Genomic DNA, 26,067 nt, shown 5'->3' on the forward strand with positions numbered 1-26,067 from the left:
GAGGAACTAACACACTCAGTTATGGAGCTTAAGAGTCTTGTGAGGGAAACAGAAAATAAACAAGTAAAATAACAAAATATTCAAGTGCAGTGAAGGAAATGGGTTTCAATTTTAGAGAGGCTTTAACCATGCAGATCCCTTTAGGATGTAGAAATGGAACGTATTATTGCCACTCTACTTTTGAGGACGTATTTAGCCTGGTTTGGACAAATATATGAATCTAGTTTGTGTAACATGAAGGTTACAGCACTTCCCCCAAGTAATAACTACCTTTTATTGAATTTTTTTCTCTCTGCCAGGTATATTCCATGTATTAGCTTACTAAATTGTAATAACCCTGTATGAGGAAAATATTTTTTCATATTAGAAAATTAACCTCAGGTTAAGAAACTTGCCTCAGGTCACATAGTGAATAAATTACAAGAGTATAATTCAAACTCAGATCTGTATAACTTCAAAACCTATGTGCTTAGCCAAGATCCTAAATTCCTTTGAGAAACAAGTATTAGCCTGGTACCCTTCTGTGCAGTATTGCCACTTGTGCAAAGACCATCAAACATATAGATATATGAGTGAGCATGCCCATTTCCACCTGAAATACTGGGCTAAAACTGGACAGAGTGAAGAGGGGAAAAGAGTTAAGAAAGAAGGAAGATGTCATTGGATGAAAAGGAAGTTAAAAGAGATCTCTCTTGTTGCTAGTTACTACTTTTTTTCTGATTTTAAAAGTAACATGTGGGGGCTTCCCTGGTGGCTCAGTGGTTGAGAGTCCGCCTGCCGATGCAGGGGACATGGGTTCGTGCCCCGGTCCAGGAAGATCCCACATGCTGTGGAGCGGCTAGGCCTGTGAGCCATGGCTGCTGAGCCTGCGCGTCTGGAGCCTGTGCTCCGCAACGGGAGAGGCCACGACAGTGAGAGGTTCAAGTAACATGCCCATTATGGTAAATTTGAAATACTCTATAGGAAAAATATACAAAGAAAATAAACCGCCTGTTCTTCTTCTACCCAGGTGTAATTATTTCTGTCATTTTTACATATTTTCTTCCATTTTTTTTAATTTTTTACTATTTTTCATTAACGTCATAACTTATCCCCTTATTTCTCAATGATAGGCTTATTATAATTATCCCCTTACTATAGTCTAAGTGATTTTTCATGTTATTAAAAATGCTTCAAAAATATTTTTTCACAGCTACATAATATTCATTACATGGCATAAATTATTTAAGAATACTTATAATTTAGGTTTGTTTCTAGTTTTTAGTGACTTTTAAAATTAAATCTTTAGAGACTTCCCTGGTGGTCCAGTGGCTGAGACTCCGTGCTCCCAATGCATGGGGCCCGGGTTCAATCCCTGGTCAGGGAACTAGATCTCACGTGCCACAACTAAGAGGTCACATGCCACAACTCAAGATCCCGCACGCAGCAGCAAAGATCCTGCATGCCACAACTAAGACCCAGCACAGCCAAACAAACAAATAAATAAATAATTTTTTTAAATTAAATCTTGAGCATGCTTTATACAAAAGAAAAGAATCTTAATGAAGTGTAAATTGTTGTTGGCCCTTTAGTACAAAAGTTTTTCTTCTTTTTACCACCTGTTATTGTTTTTTTTAACTCAAATTGTACATCATTAACTTCCCCTTTTAGCCTACCGGTTCTACCACTCATATATACCACTAGAAATTAATCTACCACTCCCTTTAGAAACAGTGGAAAAGAAGCATACATTGCAATTGGTCAAATTGGATTTACATCCTGGCACCTGAAGTTCCTATTTGAGTGATTTGGGAATAGTTCTTTAACTTCTGTAAGGCTCAGTTTCCTCGCTGCAAAATTAGGAACATGATTACTACCTTATAGGTTTGCTGTGAGGAATAAACAACATATTACATGTAGGGCATTAGGCATAGTGGCTAGCATATAGAAGTACTCAATAAATCTTAGCAGTATTACTTGTTATTATTACTATCAAATCATTATATTGAAGACTCTGTCCTACCCAGTCCCCCTCTAATCTACTTCTCCCAGAAACTCTCCTCTTTAATGGTGTAAGTTAAACTGTCCTTGCTGGCTCTCTCAGAACATGCAGTGCTCATTTCTAGTTCCAAGCCATTACTATGTTTTCTCTCTAGAATGCTCTTGCCTCTTTTTCCCAAAGTCAGTCTTATGACTGTCTATTCTTCAAGATTGAGCCCACAGGTCCCTGTCCTTTCACTGTAGCTCCCTCTTACGCCTCCCTATACTGAAAGTCTTTTTCGACATGGGTTGAATGCTCTGTTTTCCAGTAATTATTCTTGTATGCCCAAGAAATCTGCAAACAATGGAGGACCTAGAGTAGAAAATATTAGGGGGAAGTACTGGGAAGAGAAGTGGCTAGAGGTGAAGATGAAGTCAGTGCAAACAAATGATCCTGAGAAAGGAGGAGGAGAAGGAGTTGCAGTAGTTTGGGATCCACGCAGGGCAAGACTTCAGGGGAAGTTAAGATTCTACCCCCATCTTTTGTGATGGGCCTAGCAGTATCATGAATATTCTAGGTATTAATTAATTTTCAACAATTTTTTTTTTTGGCCATGCCATGTGGCTTGCAGGATCTCAGTTCCCTGACCAGGGATTGAACCTGGGCCACAGCAGTGAAAGTGCCGAATCCTAACTACTAGACCACCAGGGAACTCCCTCAACAAATATTTTTGAAGTATCCATTCATTCATTCTTAACTTCTCTTTTACTTAGGAAAGAACTATTTATTCTTCATATATTCCCCTCAGATCTTTTTAATAGGTCTTTTCTCTTAGCAAAATATAAGAATCCTGATAAGTTTTCTCTGAGATTTGGAAAGACTAGAAGAATGTATATGACATGTCTGAGTACCTGTTTGTGTGTGTGTGTCTATAAACTGCTTTCCTATGGACAGATCTTTACCTTCCAAGCACCATAAAAAAGATATTCCTTTACTGCCACTCCTTGATTGCCTGCAGAGAACAAAAAATATACTAAGAGGACTGAACTACTGACTTTTTTTTTTTTTTTTTTTTTTGCGGTATGCGGGCCTCTCACTGTTGTGGCCTCTCCCATTGTGGAGCACAGGCCCCGGACGTGCAGGCTCAGCGGCCATGGCTCACGGGTCCAGCCGCTCCGCAGCATGTGGGATCCTCCCGGACCAGGGCACGAACCCGTGTCCCCTGCATCAGCAGGCGGACTCTCAACCACTGCGCCACCAGGGAAGCCCCTAACTAATTTTTAATTATTTTTCTTCTAAATATTAGAAGAGTTAAACTCAAATAAAATTTGTCTAGCCTTATGCAGGCTTAAAATACTCAAAGTATTTGGAATATAAGTATTAGTTAAAAACTGGGGCTTGTCTTCCAATACCTCAGTATCATCTTTTCACAAACATTTGTCAAAAAGTCAGATTTGAAATTTGGTGAATATTTGTTTGGGTAATTTTTTTTTCTTTTTTTTTATAAATTAATTTATTATTTATTTATTTATGGCTGTGTTGGGTCGTTGTTGCTGTGCTTGGGCTTTCTCTAGTTGTGGTGAGCGGGGGTACTCTTCGTTGCGATGTGCGGGCTTCTCATTGCAGTGGCTTCTCGTTGTGGAGCACAGGCTCCAGGTGCGCAGGCTTCAGTAGTTGTGGCACACAGGCTCAGTAGTTGTGGCTCGCAGGCTCTAGAGCACAGGCTCAGTAATTGTGGCACACGGGCTTAGTTACTCCGCAGCATGTGGGATCTTCCCGGACCAGGGCTCGAACCCATATCCCCTGCATTGGCAGGCGGATTCTTAACCACTGCGCCACCAGGGAAGTCCCTTCATTTTTTTTTTTTCCAGAGCTGAAAATGAGCTTAGCATAAAACTTCATATTATTTCTGTAATCCAACAAGATCAACTTTGTTTGAGTTGGTGTTTTTTAACAGGCTTTGTAGAAGAGAACAGAACAATCATTTCTTTTTTATTAATTGAATTTTGACAAAGGTAAAATTGTTATAATGTATTTTGTTAGAGATCTTAATTTAACTTTTAAAAAATGTTAACTCCTCCAAGAATAATAGAAAAAACTGACTTCCATGATACTGGTTTTTAAAAAACAGCTTAATTGAGGTATAGTTGGTATACAGTAAGCTGCATATATTTAAAATTTTATAATTTGATACTTTTTTACCATCTTAACATTTTTTTTTTTTTTTTTTTTTTTTTTTTGTGATACGCCGGCCTCTCACTGTTGTGGTCTCTCCCGTTGTGGAGCACAGGCTCCGGATGCGCAGGCCCAGCAGCCGTGGCTCACGGGCCCAGCCGCTCTGCGGCATGTGGGATCTTCCCGGACCGGGGCATGAACCCGTGTACCCTGCATCGGCAGGTGGAGTCTCAACCACTGCGCCACCAGGGAAGCCCATCTTAACATTTTTAAGAGTACAGTTCAGTAGTGTTAAGTAAATTCACATTGTTATGCAATAGATCTCCAGAACTTTTTCATCTTGCAAAGCTGAAACTCTGTGCCTATTAAAGAACTACCCATTTCCCTTCTTACCAGCTCCTGGAATTTACCGTTCTTTCTGCTTCTATGAATTTGACCACCTATGAAATCATTTTTTTTTAGAAGCTAAATAATTGGGAAGTGAACACCAATGAAGAATGTTTATTAAGGTTACTATAAATTACAGAGGTACTAAAAGCAAATGACTGTGTTTTTTAAAAAAGAAAAATTTATCTCCTTTGTTTATCTCTACAGAGTAAGTGTTCTCATATTGGGACACTGCTTGTTCTAACAGTGTTGCTGTTGTCCAGGATACTTTTGGAAATAGCTTATGTTGTCTTTCTGTGATCTCACGAAGAAACTTTTCTCAGGGAAGAATATTTATAAAGTCATAGACAAGGGAAGATGTTACTTAAGATTATAGATAAGGAAAGTATGAGAGGAACAATTTAGATTACAGGAGTTCACCTCCAGTTAAAGCAAACTTCCACAGAATGCAATGGCAAAGGCATCGTGGCTTGGGTAAGTGTATATTAGAAGAATTAAAAAAAAATTTATAGTGAAGGAAACAGAACAGAGGGAATTTTAGTCATGTGGTAAGAGTGGAAAACTAAGATGATGTAGGGAGAAAAATATTGGGAGAACAGTTTCAGAGGTAGCTGAGTTCCCATCCCAACATTCCATGACATTCTGCTTGTCTAGTGGTTTCAACCAAAGACTTCAGAAGAAAAAGAGAATAAAGAAAAAATCCTTTGTTAACTCAGGAACTTAAACACTAATACCTATTCCACTCATTCGCAGTGGTCTGATATGAAAATTACAATCTAGATAACTACTGTTTAAAATGAGATCCCACCCAAATAAGGGTTTTTAAAATTTGTTTTGGTTTTGTTTTACTGAAGTATACAGAAACTCAAAGAAAAATGTCAACCATTAATTTCTTTTTTTCTCTCTGTATGGAATTATACCCAATTTGGAAAACTAAAATAATTGAAATTCAAAAAAATATGGGATCAGAGAAAAAGGGAAAAACTATTAAGAGTATTCTAATTCCAGTTGGACTTCTCCAGTAGGGAAGCTGGAATTATCAGACCCTCGGCACCATTCTAAACTATATATTCACTGTTCCACCACATTAAAAATCAAATGACAAAGGAACGAATAAGCATGAAAAAGTAATTCTTCACCTCTTATTCAAGCCTTCTAGGTCTGGACTGTTTGCCAGACTAGTTGGGGGAAAACAATCAGCAACACAGAATGGAAGAGTTGAAATTTCAGGTTGTAATTTTGAGAGAAAGAGAAAAATAAACCTTTTTGTAGTTTTTACTACTATTTTTTTTAATGTTAATGATTTCTCCCCTTAACTTCCTATCTTTAATTAGTTTCTCTTTCACACTATACATGTCATCAGCTGTTGAAACCTAGCCATCAAATGATAAGAGCTCTGTGTTAAGATAGAAATATACTATTTTATATTTGTATTCCACTGAGAATTCAGTATCCTTTACTTTCATTCAAATGATTTAACCACCATAATTACCAATCAGGTCATTCAAGAACACATATGCAATTTAATTCCTGCCAGTAGATACAGATTTCTTTTAATTAAAGCTTGTATGATTAAAATATCTTTGATTATCTAGTTCATTACAGAATTTCCCTGTATGTTCATTTATTCATGAGACAAATATTTAAAGCACTAATAATATTCCAAGCAATTAATAGAAAATTACATCATATACAGAGAACAGAAGAATATACCTTGCTTCTTATGGTATCACCCAACAATTGGTCAGTGTTTAAAACCAATAATAAAGAGATAGTTTGTACTGGAGAACTGAACAACTGATTAACTCTATAGAAGATAATTCTTTTATAGATCAATGTGTAGTTAAGTTAGACCTGTTACAAAATTTGAAGAAGTTATATTTTTTTTTTACTATTTCTACTTTCTGGCCTCCTCTTCTCCCTTGAATGTTCTCCTGTGGGGCTTTCACCCCCAGCACTCCCATCAAAACCATGTTCTTTATGGTCACCAGCCACCACTTCATTGCGAAATCTATGAGCGTGCCTCAGCCCTTTTGAACTCAACCATTGGGTATAATTTTTGAAGCCTTCCTGCCTGCCGCATTATCTTCTCTCAGCCTCTGTAAGTTACTTTGGCTTCCTTACCAACTGTTTCTTTTCAGTCTTCACCTCCTACCCTCAGAATCAGGGCTTCTCAACCTCTGCACCAGTGGCATTTTGAGCCAGATAATTTTTTGCTGTGGAGGTTCACCCTATGAATTGTAGGATGTTTAGCAGCATGCCTACCCACTAGATACCAGTAGCACACAGGCATACACCCCTAACCCCGCCCCCCAGTTATGACAACCAAAAATGTCTTCAGATCCAGCCAGCTGTCCACCGTGAGGCAAAATGCCCCCACCTTGAGAACCGCTGTTCTACGTGGAGCAGTGGCCTAGGACTCAGTGCTGTGCCATCTTTTCTTTATCTGTACACAGGGTGAATTCATCCTTCTCATGGTTGAAACATTGCTTATACGCTGAACTCCCAATTTTACATCTCTGCCAGTTGCTTATTAGATTCAAATAACTAACTACATTCTCTACCTGTAAGTCTCATAAGAATCCCAAAGTTAACATTGCTAAACAGAATTTTTTTATGTCTTCTGTAAACCCATTTCCCTTCCAGTTCTTCTTATATTTATTAATAAATGGAGCTACCTTTTACCCATCTGCTCAGGCAGAAATCTAGGAATCATCCTTCATTTCACTTCTTCTCTCACAACCCATATGAAATCGCATTGGTTCTGATGTCACACATATCCCGGATGTTTCTACTTCTCTCCTCCTCCACACCAATCAGATCCTCACCATCTCTTCGGAGACCATAGTAACTGCCTTCTTCCTCCTCCTGCTTCTGTTCTTCCCCTTCCTACTATCTATTCTCCACACAGTAGGCCAAGTGATCTTTTAAAAATGAAAAGATCTTGGACTACCTCTTGGACTGTATTTCCTTCCACCTTCCCTTTTATTCACTCTACTCCAGCCACAGTGGTTTTCTTGCTCTTTCAGACCAGTTAGTTCCTGCGTTAGGACTTCTGCACTTGCTCTTTCTCTGCCTGGATGCTCTTCTCTCACGTGGTCATTTGACTATCTCCCTTATTCATTCAGGTTTCCTGAAATGTCACTGGCTTGAGTAGGCCTTTCTAGCCCACTCCAGTAAAATCCCATCTCCCTCACCTTCCATCACTTCCCGACCCCTTACTCTACATTTATTTTCTTTTATTTATTTGTTTGTTTATTTATTTTTGGCTGCATCGGGTCTTCGTTGCTGCGCACGGGCTTTCTCTAGATGCAGCGAGCGGGGGCTACTCTTTGTTACAGTGTGCGGGCTTCTCTGTGGTGGCTTCTCTTGTTGCAGAGCACGGGCTCTTTACCTCAAAGTATATATATTTAGGTTTATTTATTTTTTGCCTCCTCCACTATGTGTAAGCTCCTTGAGGTCAGGAGCTTACACGTAGTGTAAGAGGTCTGTCTGTTCTGAGCAGGGGCAGATCCAGGTTTAGTAGAGTAATCTAAGCCGTACTCGTTTTGGCAGGCCCTCTTTAAGGGAAAGAACTGTAAGTACAAACACAAGTATATGTGGAAGTGATTATGAGTGACATAAATAGGTCCCACTTAACCCAAGCCAATGTAATAAGCCCAACTCAACTTCTCTTTAGCCAGATCCCCAATATCCCCTCTGCCACTCACTTCATCACCACCTAAACTAATTCAAGGGGAAAACAGAATGGAAAGAGTCTTAACTGACTGATGCAATTGAAATACATAACTTGTGCTAATTTTATCCAAAAAGGAGAGAGAATGTGAATGTGTTTTCTACAGCTCCCTCTAGGGCCTTGAATACTAGAAGGAGCCCTAAATCTTCCTCTGCTTCTAAGGAAGATACCATGTAACTAGCCCCAGTCTGGGCCCAGTAAAACCATATACTGAGGGATAGACATGTGTGGCTGTTACCACTCCCAGACCCAGGTTCCCTGACTACATCAATTACCTATCTCCATATCCCTGAAAGAGGAGCTGGCTCTCTTAAGAGCTGAGTTAAGTGAGATCCAATGATTTTTCAGTATTTCCAGGTCATTTCTAGAGATGATAAAAGTAGGAAAAGTCAATATGACTTTTCCATTTTTTTCCTCTTGACAAATAAACTCCCCAAAATACTCTCAAATAAAGGAATATTAATGTTTCATTGTTGATTATAATAACCATTATTTATTGATTTTTTTTTTTTTGCCTTATAAGCTATTTATTTTTTTAACTGAAGTATAGTGAATTCACAGTGTTGTTAGTTTCAAGTGTACAGCATAGTGATTCAGTTATATCTATATATAAATATTCTTTTTCAGATTCTCTTCCATTATATGTTATTACAAGATAGTGAGTATAGTCCCCTGTGCTATTAGGTCTTTGTTGTTTACCTATTTTATATTTAGTAGTGTGTATATTTTAATCCCAAACTTCTAATTTATCTTCTCCCACCCCCCACCGCCACCCGCTATCCCCTTTGGTAACCATAAGTTTGTTTTCTATGTCTGTGAATCTATTTCTCTTTTGTAAATAAGTTCATTTGTATCATTTTTAAGATTCCACATTTAAGCAATATCTTATTTTATTTGTCTTTCTCTGACTTCACTTAATATGTTAAACTCTGGGTCCATCCATGTTGCTGTAAATGGCATGATTTCATTCTTTTTTATGGCTGACTGATACTCCATTGTGTATATGTACCACATCTTCTTTGTCCATTCACCTGTCAATGGACATTTAGGTTGCTTCCATGTCTTGGCTATTGTAAATAGTGCTGCTGTGAACACTGGGGTCTATGTATCTTTTCAAATTAGAGTTTCCTCCAGATATATGCCCAGGATTGGGATTGCAGGATCATATGGTAACTCTTTCTAGCTTTTTAAGGAACCTCCATACTATTCTCCTAAATGGCTGCACTAATTTACATTCCCACCAACAGTGTAAGAGGGTTCCTTTTTTGCCACACCCTCTCCAGCATTTACTATTTGTAGACTTTTTAATAATGGCCATTCTGACCAGTGTGAAGGGGATACCTCATTGTAGTTTCGATTTGCATTTCTCCTATAATTAGTTATATTGAGCATCTTTTCGTATGCCTGTTGGCCATCTGTATGTTTTCTTTAGAGAAATGTCTTTTTATGTCTTCTGCCCATTTTTTGATTGGGTCGTTTGTTTTTTTTGATAATTAAGCTGCATGAACTGTATACTTTGGAAATTAATACCATATCAGTAGCATCATTTGCAAATATTTTCTCCCAGTCCATAAGTTGTCTTGTCATTTTGTGGATAGTTTCCTTTGCTGTGCAAAAGCTTTTAAGCTTAGTTAGGTCCCATATGTTTATTTTTGATTTTATTTCCATTGCTCTAGGAGACAGATACAAAAAAATATTCCTGCATTTTATGTCAAAGAGTGATCTGCCCGTGTTTTCCTCTAGAAGTTTTACATTTAGGTCTTTAATCCATTTTGAGTTTATTTTTGTATATGATGTTAGAGAATGTTCTAATTTTATTCTTTTATGTGTAGCTGTCCAATTTTCCCAGCACCACTTATTGAAGAGACTGTCTTTTCTCCATTGTATATTATTGCCTCCTTTGTCATAGATTAATTGACCATAGGTGCATGGGTTTATTTCTGGACTTTCTATCCTGTTGCATTGATCTATATGTTTGTTTTTGTGTCGGTACCATACTGTTTTGATTGCATTAGCTTTATAGCGTAGTCTGGAGTCAGGGAGTTTGATTCCTCCAGCTCCATTATCCTTTCTCAAGATTGTTTTGGCTATTCAGGGTCTTTTGTGTTTCCATACAAATTTTTAAAAATTTTGTTGAGTATTTTATTTATACCAGGCAATATACTAAGTATTTTTAAATAAACAATAATTTTATAAGCACTGAGGTTGTGGTTTATCTTTAATTACTTAGATGAGTTTTATTGCCATTGGAACCCATATTTTTTTTTCTTTCTTTTTAAACAACCAATCTTTTAAATAATTTTTTAAACCAATGGTAAAGATTATGACTACTTTGTAAACTAAATTAACATAAATTTCTGGTGCTTTTATTTGTGGAAATTAAATCCTGACATTCTTTGGGGATTCTGCATTTTTAATAGGCCTTAGTAAGTTTTGGCTATAAAGCCCAGGGCAAAACTATCTAACTGGCATTAACTGCATTTTTACGTGAAATTCCTTGAATAGGTCCACTGGCCATTATCTTTCCTTTCAGGTGTTGGTTTTGTGTATAAGTTTCTTTTTACCTGCTCTTTCTATAGTGTGTCCAGAAATACAGTGGCAGGTGATCTGCTGTGACATCTGGTTGGAATGATTTCAGAAAATAATTGTGATTGAACAGGGTTTTATTTGATTTTTACTTTGTGATAGGAGTAAAGCAGTCACTAACAGCTGTATCATTATCACTAAAAACTGTGCCACATAATTCCAAACCCATCTTTGAGTTTCCAGTCTGATAATGTTATCCAAAGAATCATTTTACATAATAATAAACATGATAATACTTTATGGTGTTTCTTCTCATTCTCCTTTAACTTTACTAATCTAGTCACAGATTTCAAATGTAACTGGCGTAAATGATGCAAATGATTTTTAGTAAAGAATGTACACTAGTTACTCTTTGCATCACTTCTGATTTAGCATCATTTTAACCCATAATGCAATACTGGTTTATTCATTCTGTTTTAGATGTTTGGAAATTGGACATTTGGTACCTTGGTCTTCACAGTCATGGTTATTACAGTCACAGCAAAGGTATGGTACAGAAATTAGAAGCACGGATACATTTTGTGTCTGCATAATTCTTAGTTAATTTTCCTCATTGTTGATAGATTTTCCTTTTTCAGTCATGAATAATTTCATGGATGCCTAGTTTAATAATTCATTTTAATTTTTGTCAAAAGATTCATTATGAATCATTTTTAAAATTCATTATTTTGTAAAGCCTCAGCTGATTTTTATGGTCAGATAAAGGTTAACCCCTCAGTACTCATCTCCGAAATTCTGCTTCTCTCTATGTAATGCAAGACAACACAAGCTGGTTTAGGCCATGGAGTTCTGAACAAAGTACTCATGAAATTTTAATACTGCTTCCTCACAGAAGAAAAATACTATAAACTTGAAATTGTTGAATTTCATACTAAGATCTTTTCATTAATATTTATCTTCTGAGGGACTTTGCCATAGCAACCTTAGTCACTTATAATTAATACATTTTATTCTTGAGTTTTAGCTGAGAAGTTAAAGATTTATTAATTTACATTAAGGATTTATTTATTTATTTTTTTAGATGGCTTTGGAAACTCATTTTTGGACCTGGATCAATCATCTTGTTACCTGGGGATCTATTTTATTCTATTTTGTATTTTCTTTGTTTTATGGAGGGATTCTCTGGTGAGTGACTATATTTTAGTTATATTGATTCAACTCTAATAAATAGTTATTATGATAGATTTTACTATGAACAAATTCTACTCAGAATAGTTTTGAGACCCTATCCTGATAAGAAATTTAGTTTTTTCAGTTGATCTTACTGATATGGAAGAAAAAAGAAACTAACAAATACTGAATACCTACTATATTCTAGTGTTTTACCTAAGATATTACATTGATTCATCATGATAATCTTGTTACCCCATTTTTTTCTATTTGGAAACTGAGCTCCAAGATCACAATGGTTAAAAGTAGCAAAGCTAGGATTTACTTGAAAATTAATGTTCTTTACACTAATCGTATTACCTTTAAATTATTATTAATGTATATAATTTTAAAAGTCACGTAGAATCATTAAATTTTCATGAATGAGTTAACTTCTCTCTCAAAAGTAATGTGCTGCATATTCATTGGTAAAATCAGATATTCAGCTATTCTGATAGATTAAAAATTAATGCTTTTCCTAAGATTGTTTGGTAAGTGATGGACAGCTGAAATCCCTCAATTGGAGAATGTATATTACATTGCCTACTGTGCCTGTGATCCCTGTATCAGGCAAAATTACAAAAGGCAGGGAAAAAACTTGTATTGGCTAAACATTAACTTTCATTTAGGATTATAAAAAGATACTCTAATGAATATCATTTGTTTGTTTTCAATCCTCTTTATTTCTGCATTTCTTCCGGTATTTCCCCTCATTCTTTTGAAGTGATATATACACAAACCCAAAAAGAGTATCTTGACAATACCTACTACTATGTAGAACTAATATTTGTGAGTACATTTATTTTAAAATCCATGTGTAGAGAAGATCCTCTAAGTAGAGCTTTTCAACCTAAAATTTGGGTAATCAAGCTTGTAGTTGCTTAGTAGAAAATATTTTATTACATACTTTTTCTTGCTTTTTTGGTCTCTTAAGTCTGTATTATTCACTACATAATTCTTTTGAATTATCCTAACACTTAAGGTAGGATAAGTCAATTACTTGCCACTTTCCTAATTATAAAAACCATGGTTGTCATTCAAATGAATTAAATTGGATTTTATTTTTAACAATTAAAATCTACCATGTTTTATTAGTTAGTTGATTAATTAAATTACACTGATTCCACATTTTGAATATTTTCCTGGAGTATTCTTAAAATTGTAACCTTCATGTATAGTGGGTTTACTTAATGTCTTGATTTAAGAATCTGTCTTGTTGGTTTCTTCTTTTATTATAAGCCCACTTTCTTTCTTTGCAGGCCATTTTTGAGCTCCCAGAATATGTACTTTGTATTTATTCAGCTCTTGTCAAGTGGTTCTGCTTGGTTTGCCATAATTCTCATGGTTGTTACATGCCTATTTCTTGATATTGTGAAGAAAGTATTTGACCGACAGTTTCATCCTACAAATATTGAAAAGGCACAGGTAACCACTTTTTATATACAATACCTTTTTAATTAGGAGTCTTGATGAATAGCTGTCATTATAATTTGCTTATATTAGAAAATAGGAAATTATCTATTCCTGTATCAAGTATTTTGCAATATAAATATTGTTACATGTGATATTTTTAAAGTTGTTATTGTTGCTATGAATTTTATGACTCCTGAAAAATTATAATTTTTAAAAATTACCTTGTGTTATTAATAGAACTAGGTTTTAAGTATAAAACTATCAAGTTATGTCCAAATAATAGTATAAATATGTCTTAAATACTATTATCACAGCCTTCTATCAAATATATATAATTGGGATATATATCCATTTCTTCAGAACCATTAGAATTTCAGTAGTGCTTCTTCAGGTCATATTGTTTTCAACAAAAGTATGAAATAAGTTCTTTAACCTAAATAACTTCTACAGAATGGATTTTTATAAAATATATTCTCTCACTAAACACTTACTAATAATATTATACTACAGCAGATATTAATAGTATGTTACATAGTGTTTAAGAATATGGTCTTTAGGGCCTGATAGTTGTGGGTTCAAAACCCACATTCTACCACTGAGTAGCTCTGTAACTTTAAGTCTCCATTTCTTCATGGGTAAAATTATGACAAATGTCTATCTCATTACATTTGTAATAAGGATTAAATGGAATAATGTTCAAACACAGAGTATATCCTCAAGAAATGATAGCTATTTAGTATATTTGACTTTTTTGTGTATTTGACTTGTACATAAGCTAGAAATATTGGTTTGTCTTATTAACCGTATCATGACATTGAACATATGTCCTCAAGAGTACATTCTAATCAACTTTTATGCCCTTGTAAACACAGAGTTTATTAATCATTTAGTTCTGCCTAGGTTGAGGGTTTTGAGGGGGGTTTTGTTTTTTTTTTTTTGTTTTTTGCATATTTGCTGTATGCCAAGCAAATTTTGGAAATTTAGTTGTGTGTTCATGCTACAAATAGAATAAGTGCTTCTTAAGTATTTAGTGATTTGAGTTAGGCTTCTTAAACAGTGTATTGGTTTTAATTTCAGTTGATCATATTAACATTTCTTTAGCACTTGTTTGCTTTGGTCACTCAGTCCTAGCCAATATACATTTTAACACCACTGAAGCAGCATAGGCCTCTGAAGCCTGACAAACTTAATTCAGATACTGTTTTAACCACTTATAAAATGTATGTCTTTAATCAAGTCACTTCCCTAAGCCTCAGTTTCTTCCTCTGTAGAATCAGAATAATAACTACCTTACTTGCTGGTTAGAGATCATTAATATAAAGTGCCTAACCCTGGGTCTGTATGTAGTAGGTCCTCAGTAAGAACATAACTATAAGAAAGATGAGGATGTTGCTCTGATACTGATCTTCAGATGGGGCTGAAAAACTTTGCATAATCTGATTACTGTGTCTGCCTATGCATATATTTATATCAGTATGGGCAGACTTTTCCACCTTGCAATATATTACTTAAATATATGTCAGAAAGGTTTGCCTATCTTTTTTCTAATCTTCAGAGATATTCATGATAATAGAATACTACTTTTAATACATTGTCTATTATACTTTTTCTAGACCTTTATGGAGAACATATTTGTCTTGCCCTCTTGGCTATATAAAGTTATATTTCACCAAAATATATTAATGACATCACTTAAAAACTTATTCTTTATAAAAGTAAATAATGATTTATTTACATTTATCCTTAGAAATTTTCTTTAGGCAGAGCATTATATCTTAGAGATTTCTTAATGATAATAAAAGGTGATAATATTAGTCCTTATTACCATTTTTGTAGAACTCTTTTTAAAGGATTACACAGGAAATATTTGATACTTTAAGGCGGACCCTTAGACAAGAAAAAGTTAAAAGTACTTTATATATATTTTAGTTATTTTACCATAGGCTAAATTGATTAAAAATGGAGTTGATTTTAAAAATCAATCATTTTTCTATGTATGAAAGCCAGTATAATCTCCCTTTCTACCCTACTAAATTCCTTTTAAATGATTTAACTGGATGTTCAACTGTGATCTAATCTAAAGAGAAAAAGAATGTGACATATATTTTTAAAATTGAGTCACTTTGCTGTACAGCAGAGATTGGCCCAACATTGTAAATCAACTATACGTCAATAAAAAATAAACATGGAAATAAAAATAATCTAAAGAGGAAATCTCTACTTCCACTCAGGGATTTTCTAGCCTACTGGGGATTTTTTTGTTTTTGTCGAGACAGTATATGGTCATTCATATCCCGTGTGTGACATTATTCTTTCGCTATAGTCAGTAATCTTTATTATTTCAGCCTTGTACTTTCAACTCTGATTTCAAATGTTGAGAAAGTTGTTAGAAAGTTGTCAGCTACTTACTTCATTGCTTACCAAAAGTAGCAAGAAAAATCATATCAAAAGAAGAGTTGTCAGCATTTATTTTGAGCTTTGTTTTTCTGCAGAATAACAATGTGGTATTAAGAATAAATTCTTTTGATAGCAAAGCCAATGGCCCTACAAATGTGTACCATGTATGATATATCCTATTCTTGTAGGGACAAATGTCTTTACAAAGCTTGTCCTGTGTCTGTCTCTTAGGTGATAAATACAGCTCACTGACTTGTTGTATGTCCCATCCCTTTTCTGTCCACTTATAGATGTACTCCAACACAGTCGCTTTCAGTGACGAGTTCATCGCACTGCAGCCATTGTCGAGGGCAAGGAATCAGCTGAGCAAACTTAGGTAGAGTAGGAGGAGTAGAACCTCATTAACTCTTCTGCATGCTAAAGGTCAATTTAAAAATATTCAAAAGATGGGCAGAGGCATGAATTAAGAGTGGGGCATTTTTGTTAGCACAGCTCTGTCTCTAATCTGACCTTTATCAATATGCATGTTAAAACCTAAAAAATACATCCATTTCTTTGAGACAAAAATTCAGTATAACAGGACAGAGATCTGTACCTTATTATATATTTTATACCTTAACTACCTTTTCTAGCACAATTCTAATGCTTCTGCTTGTCGTACTGGTACGTAAGAATGCTCCTGCATGTTGAGTAATTTAAGCTACAGAAATTGAAAGTTTTAAGTTTCAGTTACTTGGAAGTGAGAATTGCCCATTTTTTATCTTGCCTTAATCTGTGTTGCAAATACATGTGTATATTTGTCTTTGTACACTGTAATGGCTGCTGAAACATTTCATATCCTTGCTGCTGTTTAGTGCATCTATAAATTGAACAAATACTTTTTTCTTTTACTTTTTAATTATTTTATTGGTATAAATAATTCAGCCCTGAAAAAAAATCACTCTAGATTTCAAGCAGGTTTATTGACTACAAATTATTTTAAAATAATGCAAAAGTGTGTCCTAATTTTTTTTCCTTTTTTTTTTTTGCTTAAACAATAGGTAAGATTTTAACAATACATTTTGTATCTCATATGTATACCTTTATCTCCACAGACAGATCCATTCTGTCAGTTTCCACAAAAAATAATCAGTAATCCGAAGATGTCTTGATGGAAGAGAATGAAAGTTTAAATCCTAGAACTTTTCATATTAAGATACCAAAGCTATATATTAATTTTAACTCCAGTCTGGTTTGAAAAGGAAAAGTAATATAACTGATTGTTTTGTTTTGGCACCCTTCAACTTCTCACCCTGGATTTTTAGTCATATTTTTTTTTAATTCTTTTTTATTCTCAAGGTTTCTAATCCATCTATGTTCACTTGATCAAACAAATGACTTTGACAGAGCACTGCTTAAATAACTTCTTATGTAGTCCTATGAGTTCATAATTTTGAGCTGTTTGAAAATTTTACCAAACCTTTCGATTTTATTATTCCTATTAGCATCAGGATTTTTGAAATATTCTACTTTGAATTACAAAGGTATAATAATTGTAAATGAGTATACAAATGGGTGGTTAAGTGGTAGTCAACTAAATTTCATGTATAAAACAAGAACTAAAATCAAAACAAGCTTGGAAGATTTGCCTTCACCTTTGGTTGAGCCAAATATGTGCATCACATTTTATCTATATGTGCCTTCTGAAAACAGTGTGTATTTATCACATTTTCAAACATCTAATTATTTAGCTCCAAGGCAATAGGAGAGCTCATTATTTAAAAGAACACTCCGGCAAGCACTTCTGTGAGGATTAAGTTTTACATTGTGAATAATCTTAATGTTTTTATTAAATCATATTTTCTCATATCATGGTGGCTCAAATCAAGCAACATTTTTTGAGCAATGATAGACTAAAAAAGAATGATACACGGAGATCATAAATTAAAGAGATCCCACTCTCCTTAATAGTGTAATAAAGTAGTAAGCTTAACATTCATCTGTGAAGGAACACAATGAGAGCAGGGTACATGAGTCAGGTAGTGTTTCCCGTAAGCACTGTCCAATCAGGTGGTGTAACAAAGGGAGAAGAGCCCTGTTGGGGAGATGGTGGGCCTGAATGCTAGCACAGCATGCCCTTGGCCCTGCACCCTGTATATCCTAATGAAATTAGTTCACCTTTCTGAGCCTCTAGGTTCTTCACCTATCAAATGACTATTTTACATACTGTGGTCTATATGCTTACTATCAGCATCAGAGAAAAACAAAAAGAAATACTGTGCTCAACCAAAGGCCAGGCAGAAATAACAATTGCTTACATGAGTGGTGAATGATCACTGGATGGGCATTTGCTCATAGCTTCATGAAGAACAAGTGTCCACAAACATCTGTCTGTTGATGCATGCTGTGGATTTTGAATACATCTTGTTTTTGAACTACGTTGAACAATATTCCTGGGTGTGATTCATGGTAGCTTAATTGTTTACTGTTGTGACAGAGAGGAAGATTGTGCGTATATCGAATATCTTTAAGAGCTTTCAAATCTTTAATCAGGTTAGTACTTCTTAAGGACCATTAACACAAAACTATTAATAATTTTCTTTTGAATAAAAGAAAACTCATTTTGAGTATTTTACACTCCTTTATGTTATAGGCAAAACTATAATAATAATCTACCTTTACATAAACTTACTGTACTCTTGAAACCAAGGAATTCTACTACTTTATTTTTTATGTATGTAAGAAATTTACTATAGCATTTTTTATAGAAATAATTATTGATTAGTCCTAAGACTGAGAAAACACATAGAAATGAGGGGGAAAATTGTTTTTTATTTATTGAGGACATTTTTTTATAATTTAAGAAAGGTTAAAATTAGCTTGGCTCTGGGCACATACTCCTTAGAAGGTTTCTAATACTTAAAATATAGAGGGAATTCCCTGGTGGGCCAGTGGTTAGGACTTTGCGCTTTCACTGCCGAGGGCCTGGGTTCAATCCCTGGTTGGGGGACTAAGATCCCACAAGACACAGCCAAAAAAAAAAAATAGGAAAAGCAGAAGAGTAGAAATTTATATAAGTTAACACTCACTTAAAAAATATATTTCAAATTAAGGATTAAATTAATTTTGTTTACTACATCAAGTCAAGCTCCCCCCTACTCTTATGTCTAACATTTGAAAGGCCATATGATTGACCCTTCCACTCTGCTGAAGTCCAGTTAAAGTAGAGAAGTCTTCTGAGAGGGAGCATCAGAGATGCGAAATGGGACATACCTTTGCAATAAGAACCCTAACTCTTAGTGGCAAGGAATTTGTTTAATAGAAGAAATTTAATTTTATTCATGGAAACCTGGTTTTAATTTAACTTTGTGCACCAGAAAATCATGGCTTTTTTTTGTATGCTCTGTTGTATGCTCCTTAAGAAGCTACTATTTGCTCTCTTTTGTGACAGTAAATGAATGTGGTGTTGTGTGAACTTTCATTTGTGCCTCACAGATTGTGGACCCCAACTTGCTATTTTGATTCTAAACTTATATACAGTGAGAGTATTGTTCTGTAATATGAGACTTGTTGCTTTTCTGTCCTTCCAGATGGAAGAAGATAAGGGTTCAGTCAGCTCAGCATATGAATTTGCTGAAAGCAAGCACAGAGGGGAGGACAGTAGGCACCTGCTAGCTGAGGCTTGCAGCCAGCAGGACAGTTCTTACGTGCACTAGGTAGTACTGCGCTGGACCTTCCTGGGGACATATCTGCTAAGTTCTCAAGCTTGGGGCATGCTATGGGAGAACTGGCCTGACATTTCAGTTTTTACTTTACTAATTCCTTCACCATTTCTCATATATTGTTTTTGTTTACCTGTTTTCCTTTTTTATGATCTTTACATTTTTTATATGTCTGTATCTGAATATTTCATTAATCTTCCTTTGGATTTATAGTGTTAAATCTTACTTTACTTCAAATTCTAACCTATTGTCTTATACTCAAGAATTTATTCCTTTTCACTTCTTTTGAAAATATGTCATGCTATTTCTGTTATTTCCCAAATCACTTTTCCCACTTGTAGTTATGTGTCATTTTATACATGTTAACATAGTTAGACACTGAATTACTTATCTAAGTCTACCTCTTGAGTTGAATGGTCAAATGAGTGAGTGCTTAGACTTGGTACTGAATAATTTTCTGTTGACTGGTATTCACCAAACTCTCAGTTCTTACTTTTCATAAACTTTCATAATTACATCTTTGTAATAAAAAAGTATGAATTAATGAGGACTTGATTCACTCCCTCTTGAGAATTAAACCCTAACAACCACTTCTAGACCTAATTGGGATATGCAAAATATTTTAATTGGTAGTAACCATGGAAGATAAAAATTCTTACCACTAGTAATTATATTTTTACTTGGGCTGTTTGCCACTTTGTACATTCTAATTACTGGTCAAGAAGGTGCTGTTGTCTTATCTGAGATAACCCTCATAAATGGTGAAACTTTAAAACAAAGCTACTTGAAGATTATAAATCAGACAGTGGAACAGGTACAATAATTTGAAAAAATGTGAATTATTCTGGAAGACATATGTTAAAAATTAGATTCCTTTAGTGAATTGCTGAAAATGGAAAATGTTGAAGATTAATCAACTCCCAGTCATTATTATTATTAGTTGAAAAGAAATTCAAAACAATTCTGAATTTTTATTTTGTTTTGGGATATTCCATATGATTACCTTCATAATATATTTATCTTGTATTTTGCTTTGATAAATATAGAAAGATTTTTAGTTTTTAGAACATGCCCTCATTGGTTACAAGGAAAACTCAGCTGAAGAACTCATTGATTAAAGAGGGGAAGCTAGCTGGGATTTATAAGATGTCCTGGTTAATTCCCAGAGCACATAATCCATTTGGGAACTGACTGTGCTAATACTGTGAAATTATGTCCTCTGCGATAAAAGTTCCCCAAAGATTCAAGCTCAAGTGGATATTTCAAAAGACATGGATATGGTGCTGCTTTACTTTAATATGTCTATTAAAATGTATAGAACAGTTGAGAATTGGGTTCTTAGAATACCCCTGTTCAATAATAGGGGCCTTGTTATGGTTACTTTTACAAAGGAATGATAAGTGAATTCTTTTATCATCCTGTGACATATGGTCTCTCTTCCTATAAACAAGAAAGTAGAAAAGCCCTCAAACCATCGATATGATTTTAGTAAAATTGCTGGAGGTGCTTACCCTGATCTGCAGTTTTTTTCTGCTTATCACTGAATTTTAATTAGTTGAATGAAATATATCTTGAGTATTTCTCGTCTCATATATTTCTGTCTTGGGCATATATTTTGAGATAAAAATCACTTTTTAAAAAGTAAGTATTAAATCTCTCTCTCCTATATTTTCTGTCTTGAAACGGCAGTTGTTTCTCTAATCAAAATTTGGTCAGCCTTGCCAAATCTGGCAGAATTATGCTGAGCCCTAAATGTTGCCATGGGCTAGACTCTCCTAGTCATCTCCCTCTATGTCACCCTGCCTCTTAGGCCTTCATTGTTCTGTCACATTTTTGTCTCTGGATTCCTGGCCCTACTCTGGATGCCCTCTTTCCAGCTTGCACCTAGCTACCATAGAGATATCAGCAGGATGCTACGGCTACTGACCTTTCTCATTGTGAACCAGGACGCTTAAGCCCCAGACCTGAAACCTGCCACCACCAACAACAAAAAACATTTTAAGCAGTTTCAACCAACTACAAGTCACCTTCCTCTTCTTGTGTGACAAAGATACATACAGCTATTGCTTCACTTAACAAAGCAGTGAACTACAAAAGGAACAGAAAACCTTAATGGCCTGTATTTAGTTATTGGCCACTAAAAGCTACACTTTTCTGAATGAGTAAAATTTTGTAAACAAATACAATCGAACATTTAAAAGACTAATAATAGTAAGGCAGGACCTAGATGCATATCTGATAAGTGTGACAGTTTACAAAACTAATGTTATTTTCAAATCTGTCCTGACTTATTGAATAGCTTTTTCATCTGGAGGTCAAAATGAAGAAAAATATTAGTATTGATATTATTTCTACCAAATGGTAATGAGATATGCTGTGAATGATTGATAGTTAGAAAACTGATTTCTTAACATCAGCTGTGCTGATTAATTGTTGCTATTCTGATTTACCCTCTCCATTAAATTAAAATCGGAGATTTTATCATTTTTCACAGATAATTCATACTCTTGTTCACCTAAACTACAAATTCCTAGTCAGATACTGTTATTTGGCAATCACATCATTAAAATAAAGGGGCCTCAGTCTTTTTGAAACAAGGAATAAGCCAAGTTTATTAAAATAAGCTTACCTGGGCTTCCCTGGTGGCGCAGTGGTTGAGAGTCTGCCTGCCGATGCAGGAGACACGGGTTTGTGCCCCAGTCCGGGAAGATCCCACATGCCACGGAGCGGCTGGGCTCGTGAGCCATGGCCGCTGAGCCTGCACGTCCGGAGCCTGTGCTCCGCAGCGGGAGGGGCCACAGCAGTGAGAGGCCTGCGTACCGCAAAAAAAAAAGAACAAGCTTACCTAATAAATAGAATTCATATTGTATGCTTATTTTCACACTTAAATTAAGGCAACACATATGGAAATCTCCTTCATTCTGGAGATCCCTAAAAGTCAGTATAGAGGTATTTTATTTATACTTATAATTGGCTTTCAAAATTGTTTATTTTACTTGGTGAAAAAGAAAGGGAAGGGAGTCCAGAGGAGTAAATGTGAGCTTACAGCATGTTTTGGAGAAAGAGGCCTTGAGTAAGCGAAGCAGTTATTTAAATACCATCATTAAACAGGTACCTCTTCCAATTCTGAATAAGAACTTGAAGCTATTAACTTGTTGTAGGGGTTTTACTATTCTTAGCCAAATATGGAAATTGGTAACATTTGATGACTTTTGATCTCACATTTAAAAGAAAATCATTTCCTTAAATGCCTTTTCTTCCCTCCATAATTATAGTTTAAGGCTTCTTTCCAAATATCTCCTTTAAGGCTAAACAAGGTGTTCTTTGATTATGAAGTATATAAAACAATTTTACAGGCAAAAGAACAAATACGGTCAATAGTTAAATAATTTCTATCTAAACTTAAAGAACTTTATTTGATTTGATAGGGTAAAATGTTATAGGCGTGACTAAAAAACTTAGAAACGTATGACAGTTTTCCAACACTTAGAAAATTTAAGGAAGATTTTTATAGAAGTAACAGGAGAAACTTCTAAATGTTTACCATCATTGATGTGAAAATAATGGAAATAAGAGCAGTGAGCCAGAATTTATTTCAAAAGGGAAGTTCTATAAAGATGAAAATTTTTATTAGCCATACATACCCATGTTGGATCTCCATAGTTGTTTTGCTTGGCAGCCCTTTTAGCTCTAAGTTATGTGGTTGTTTCTGGGACGTAAATGTGGTGGAGAGTGAGTCTTACCAATAAATCAAAATTTCTGTTAAGTTAAAAGTTACTGTTTAGTGCCACCAGGTAGGGTCTCACTCCTGTTACTTGTTTTCTTTTCTAGTATTTATTAATAGTCTCTTTTTTAAAAAGGTAATGACTCCCTCTCCTTACTTTGAATGAAATGAGATCTAAATGCTCCACCCCCGGTTATACTGGAAGCTATGATATGAGATCAAATATGTATATATGGAAAATGATGGAGCTTGGAGGTTTGCTAGAGAACACCATAGTGTTTTCTATAGATAGCTTTACAGTAACACAGTTAACCAGCATTTTCAAAACAGTTGGGTTTTTTCTTTCTCCTTAGGGAATAAAAAGGAAATATATTTTGCTTAGTTCAGAAGGTGATCTGAAAAAGTCATTTCTTTTTTTTTTTTTTTTTTTTTTTTTTTTGCGGTACGCGGGCCTCTCATCGCCGCAGCCTCTCCCGCTGCGGAGCACAGGCTCCGGACGCGCAGGCTCAGCGGCCATGGCTCACGGGCCTAGCTGCTCCGCAGCATGTGGGCTCCTCCCGGACCGGGGCACAAACCCATGTCCCGGGCATCGGCAGGCGGACTCCCAACCACTGCGCCACCAGGGAAGCCCGTATAATATTTTTGACATATTAAGATGTTTACTCTCTGTGTTGAGTTGCCCTTAGTTTAATACTTGTCCTTAGGTTTTAAAGTAAAAGGTGATGAATGCAAAGCAGATCCAAACCTAAGCAGTGTTCTGCATGTATGTGGACACTCAAATGCTGCTGACCTTATGGATGTTATCTTTAGTGAATCCCTGTCAGTTGGTTGAGCACCAGCAGTAGTAAAGCACATGTTGTTAAGCTAAGAAGAACCAAACCCCTTGCTCTTTCAAGTTTCTGGTCTAGTTCAGTGCTCCCCAGATAAATGTTGTGAATGACCAGTTTGTTTTCTTGTTTGTTTTATTGTTGTTCATTTCCAGTTCATCACGGACCAATACTTTTGTAAAATACAATAAAAATGAATTACTAGGAAATGAAATTTGAAAGATATATAAAATAAGCCCCATTTTTTAAATTAGATTCAACAGTTACAAAAGTATTCTGTCAAATTGCCATAAAATTGTCTAATCTCTTACTCTCACGGGCCAGACGCACTTGTCTCTCATGAGCTAGTAACAGTGTTTTCAGACCAACAGTGATCCATAGATCACACTTAGAGTCACACTGGTCTTTTTGCAAGGGGGTAGGAGTAACAACTACTCTCTCTACACTTAGGCTAAACATGCACTAAATGCACATCATACTTCTCTGCCCACGCAGTTACTCATTCTCTCTGCTTAGCCTGGAATGCTGTTACTCTCCCATCTCCAGCTATTGAAATCCCATCCAGTCTTCATATGCCATCTTTTTCATCAAATCTCTCATGCTCTCCCAGTAATACCAACAACAACAGCTGGGTTTGAGCTTTCCTTTCTCTTTTTCAATATTGTACTCTGCTTCATACCATAATTATAAGAAGGCAGTATAACAGCATGGTAAAGAGGTTTGGGCCCTGGAATCAAACCAAGACTCAAGCCCCAGCTGGGTGAGCATGAACATATTTTTAACTTCTCTGTTTCCTCATCTGTAAAATGTGTATGAGCCTGGTGCCTGTCCAAAAAGGTGGTTATAAATGAGATAATCCATGAGAAGCATCTTATATACTAACTGGCACATACATAGTAAGCATTCCATTAATATAACTGCCATTATTACTTGTTCTGGCTTATCTCCCACCCTTTTCTTTATCCTTTACTCAACAGATTGAAGGCAGGGTTGCTGTCCCCTTTAGGAACTAGCACAGTGCCTTGCTCAGTGAAGTATAAGTTGAAGTTCAGTGCTTCTGTCGTTTAAATGATTCAAACAAGAATTGGAGTAGAATCTAGAGAGAAAGAGGTAGTACTGATAGTTGGAGAGGTGGAGGAGGTTTCATAGAGATGATGGTATTTAAACTGAACTTGGTGTTAGGGGTCAGCAGTCTGCCCCCCAATTGGTGACAGGCCCTGACACCCACAGGCAGGGAGCCCTGCCTGGTTGGCTGTGTAGAGACTGTACAGGAGCATTTAGAAGTAGAGCAGCAAAGGCAGCCTGATATCAGGTTATAAAGGGCCCTACAGGCCTCTTTGAGGTGTAGTACTTTATCCTTGAGCATGTGGGAGCTCTAAAGTCCTGCTTCCTACAGAGGCTGGCTTTGAGATGGAGGAAGCTGGAGCCCAGTGACCCGAGGAGGAAACTGGGAAACTGGTGAAATCCTGTTACCTAAACCAGCATTTCCTAAAATCTTCCACTGAATATTAATGTTCCTCCTGGTGTTGATTAATGTTCCATTTGGGGAGGGGAGGAAGGGGAGTTTCCTGAAAAAAACAAATTTGAGAATTGCACCATGTCTAGCTCTCTCCCTGGAGACTGACCGCACAACCTGACTTACTGACAGTCCTTTACTCACCAAGTCTGTTTAGACATTCCTTGAACTAGTGTTTCTCAAACTTAATTGGCCACAGAACTTTTTTTCGTGCAATGTCTGTAAATATCTCATAATACACAGTTTAAGAAATAGTATCGTAAACAGTCCTAAACCCAAGGGTATTATAATGAAGGAATAAGTAAAATTTGGCTATTTCTCAGTGCTTAGCAGATCCTAGGACATTGATGCAATCAGTTCATTGCCTAACAGGAACCAAGTTGTCTCGCACTGCTTGGTATTTGGCGCATTATTCTGAGCAGGGATTTTGCAGGACCTCACCAGTTGCTTAGGTTCGGAATGCCAGGTTATTTACGTTTCATCATGTTTGTGTCCT

At 35.7% G+C, this 26,067-nt stretch overlaps 1 protein-coding gene across 10 annotated transcripts in view; it reads left to right on the forward strand.

Moving 5' to 3' along the window:
- Nucleotides 1-26,067, forward strand: part of ATP11B (ATPase phospholipid transporting 11B (putative)) — a 138,036-nt gene that overhangs the window by 86,868 nt on the left and 25,101 nt on the right. For 6 of the 10 annotated variants that reach the window (XM_067738164.1, XM_067738157.1, XM_067738158.1 and 3 more), the window contains 3 exons: nucleotides 11,265-11,330; nucleotides 11,866-11,969; nucleotides 13,253-13,418. In XM_067738164.1, coding sequence (XP_067594265.1) covers nucleotides 11,265-11,330; nucleotides 11,866-11,969; nucleotides 13,253-13,418 — 336 coding nt within the window. Of the gene's footprint in view, nucleotides 1-11,264; nucleotides 11,331-11,865; nucleotides 11,970-13,252; nucleotides 13,419-16,093; nucleotides 16,180-19,372; nucleotides 19,499-26,067 lie in introns of all 10 variants that reach the window. The other 4 variants (XR_010943597.1, XM_067738160.1, XM_067738161.1 and 1 more) reach the window with 2 other exon arrangements.

Source organism: Pseudorca crassidens, chromosome 5 (genome assembly GCF_039906515.1).
Source record: "Pseudorca crassidens isolate mPseCra1 chromosome 5, mPseCra1.hap1, whole genome shotgun sequence".
In the NCBI taxonomy this organism is placed as follows: Eukaryota; Metazoa; Chordata; class Mammalia; order Artiodactyla; family Delphinidae; genus Pseudorca; species Pseudorca crassidens.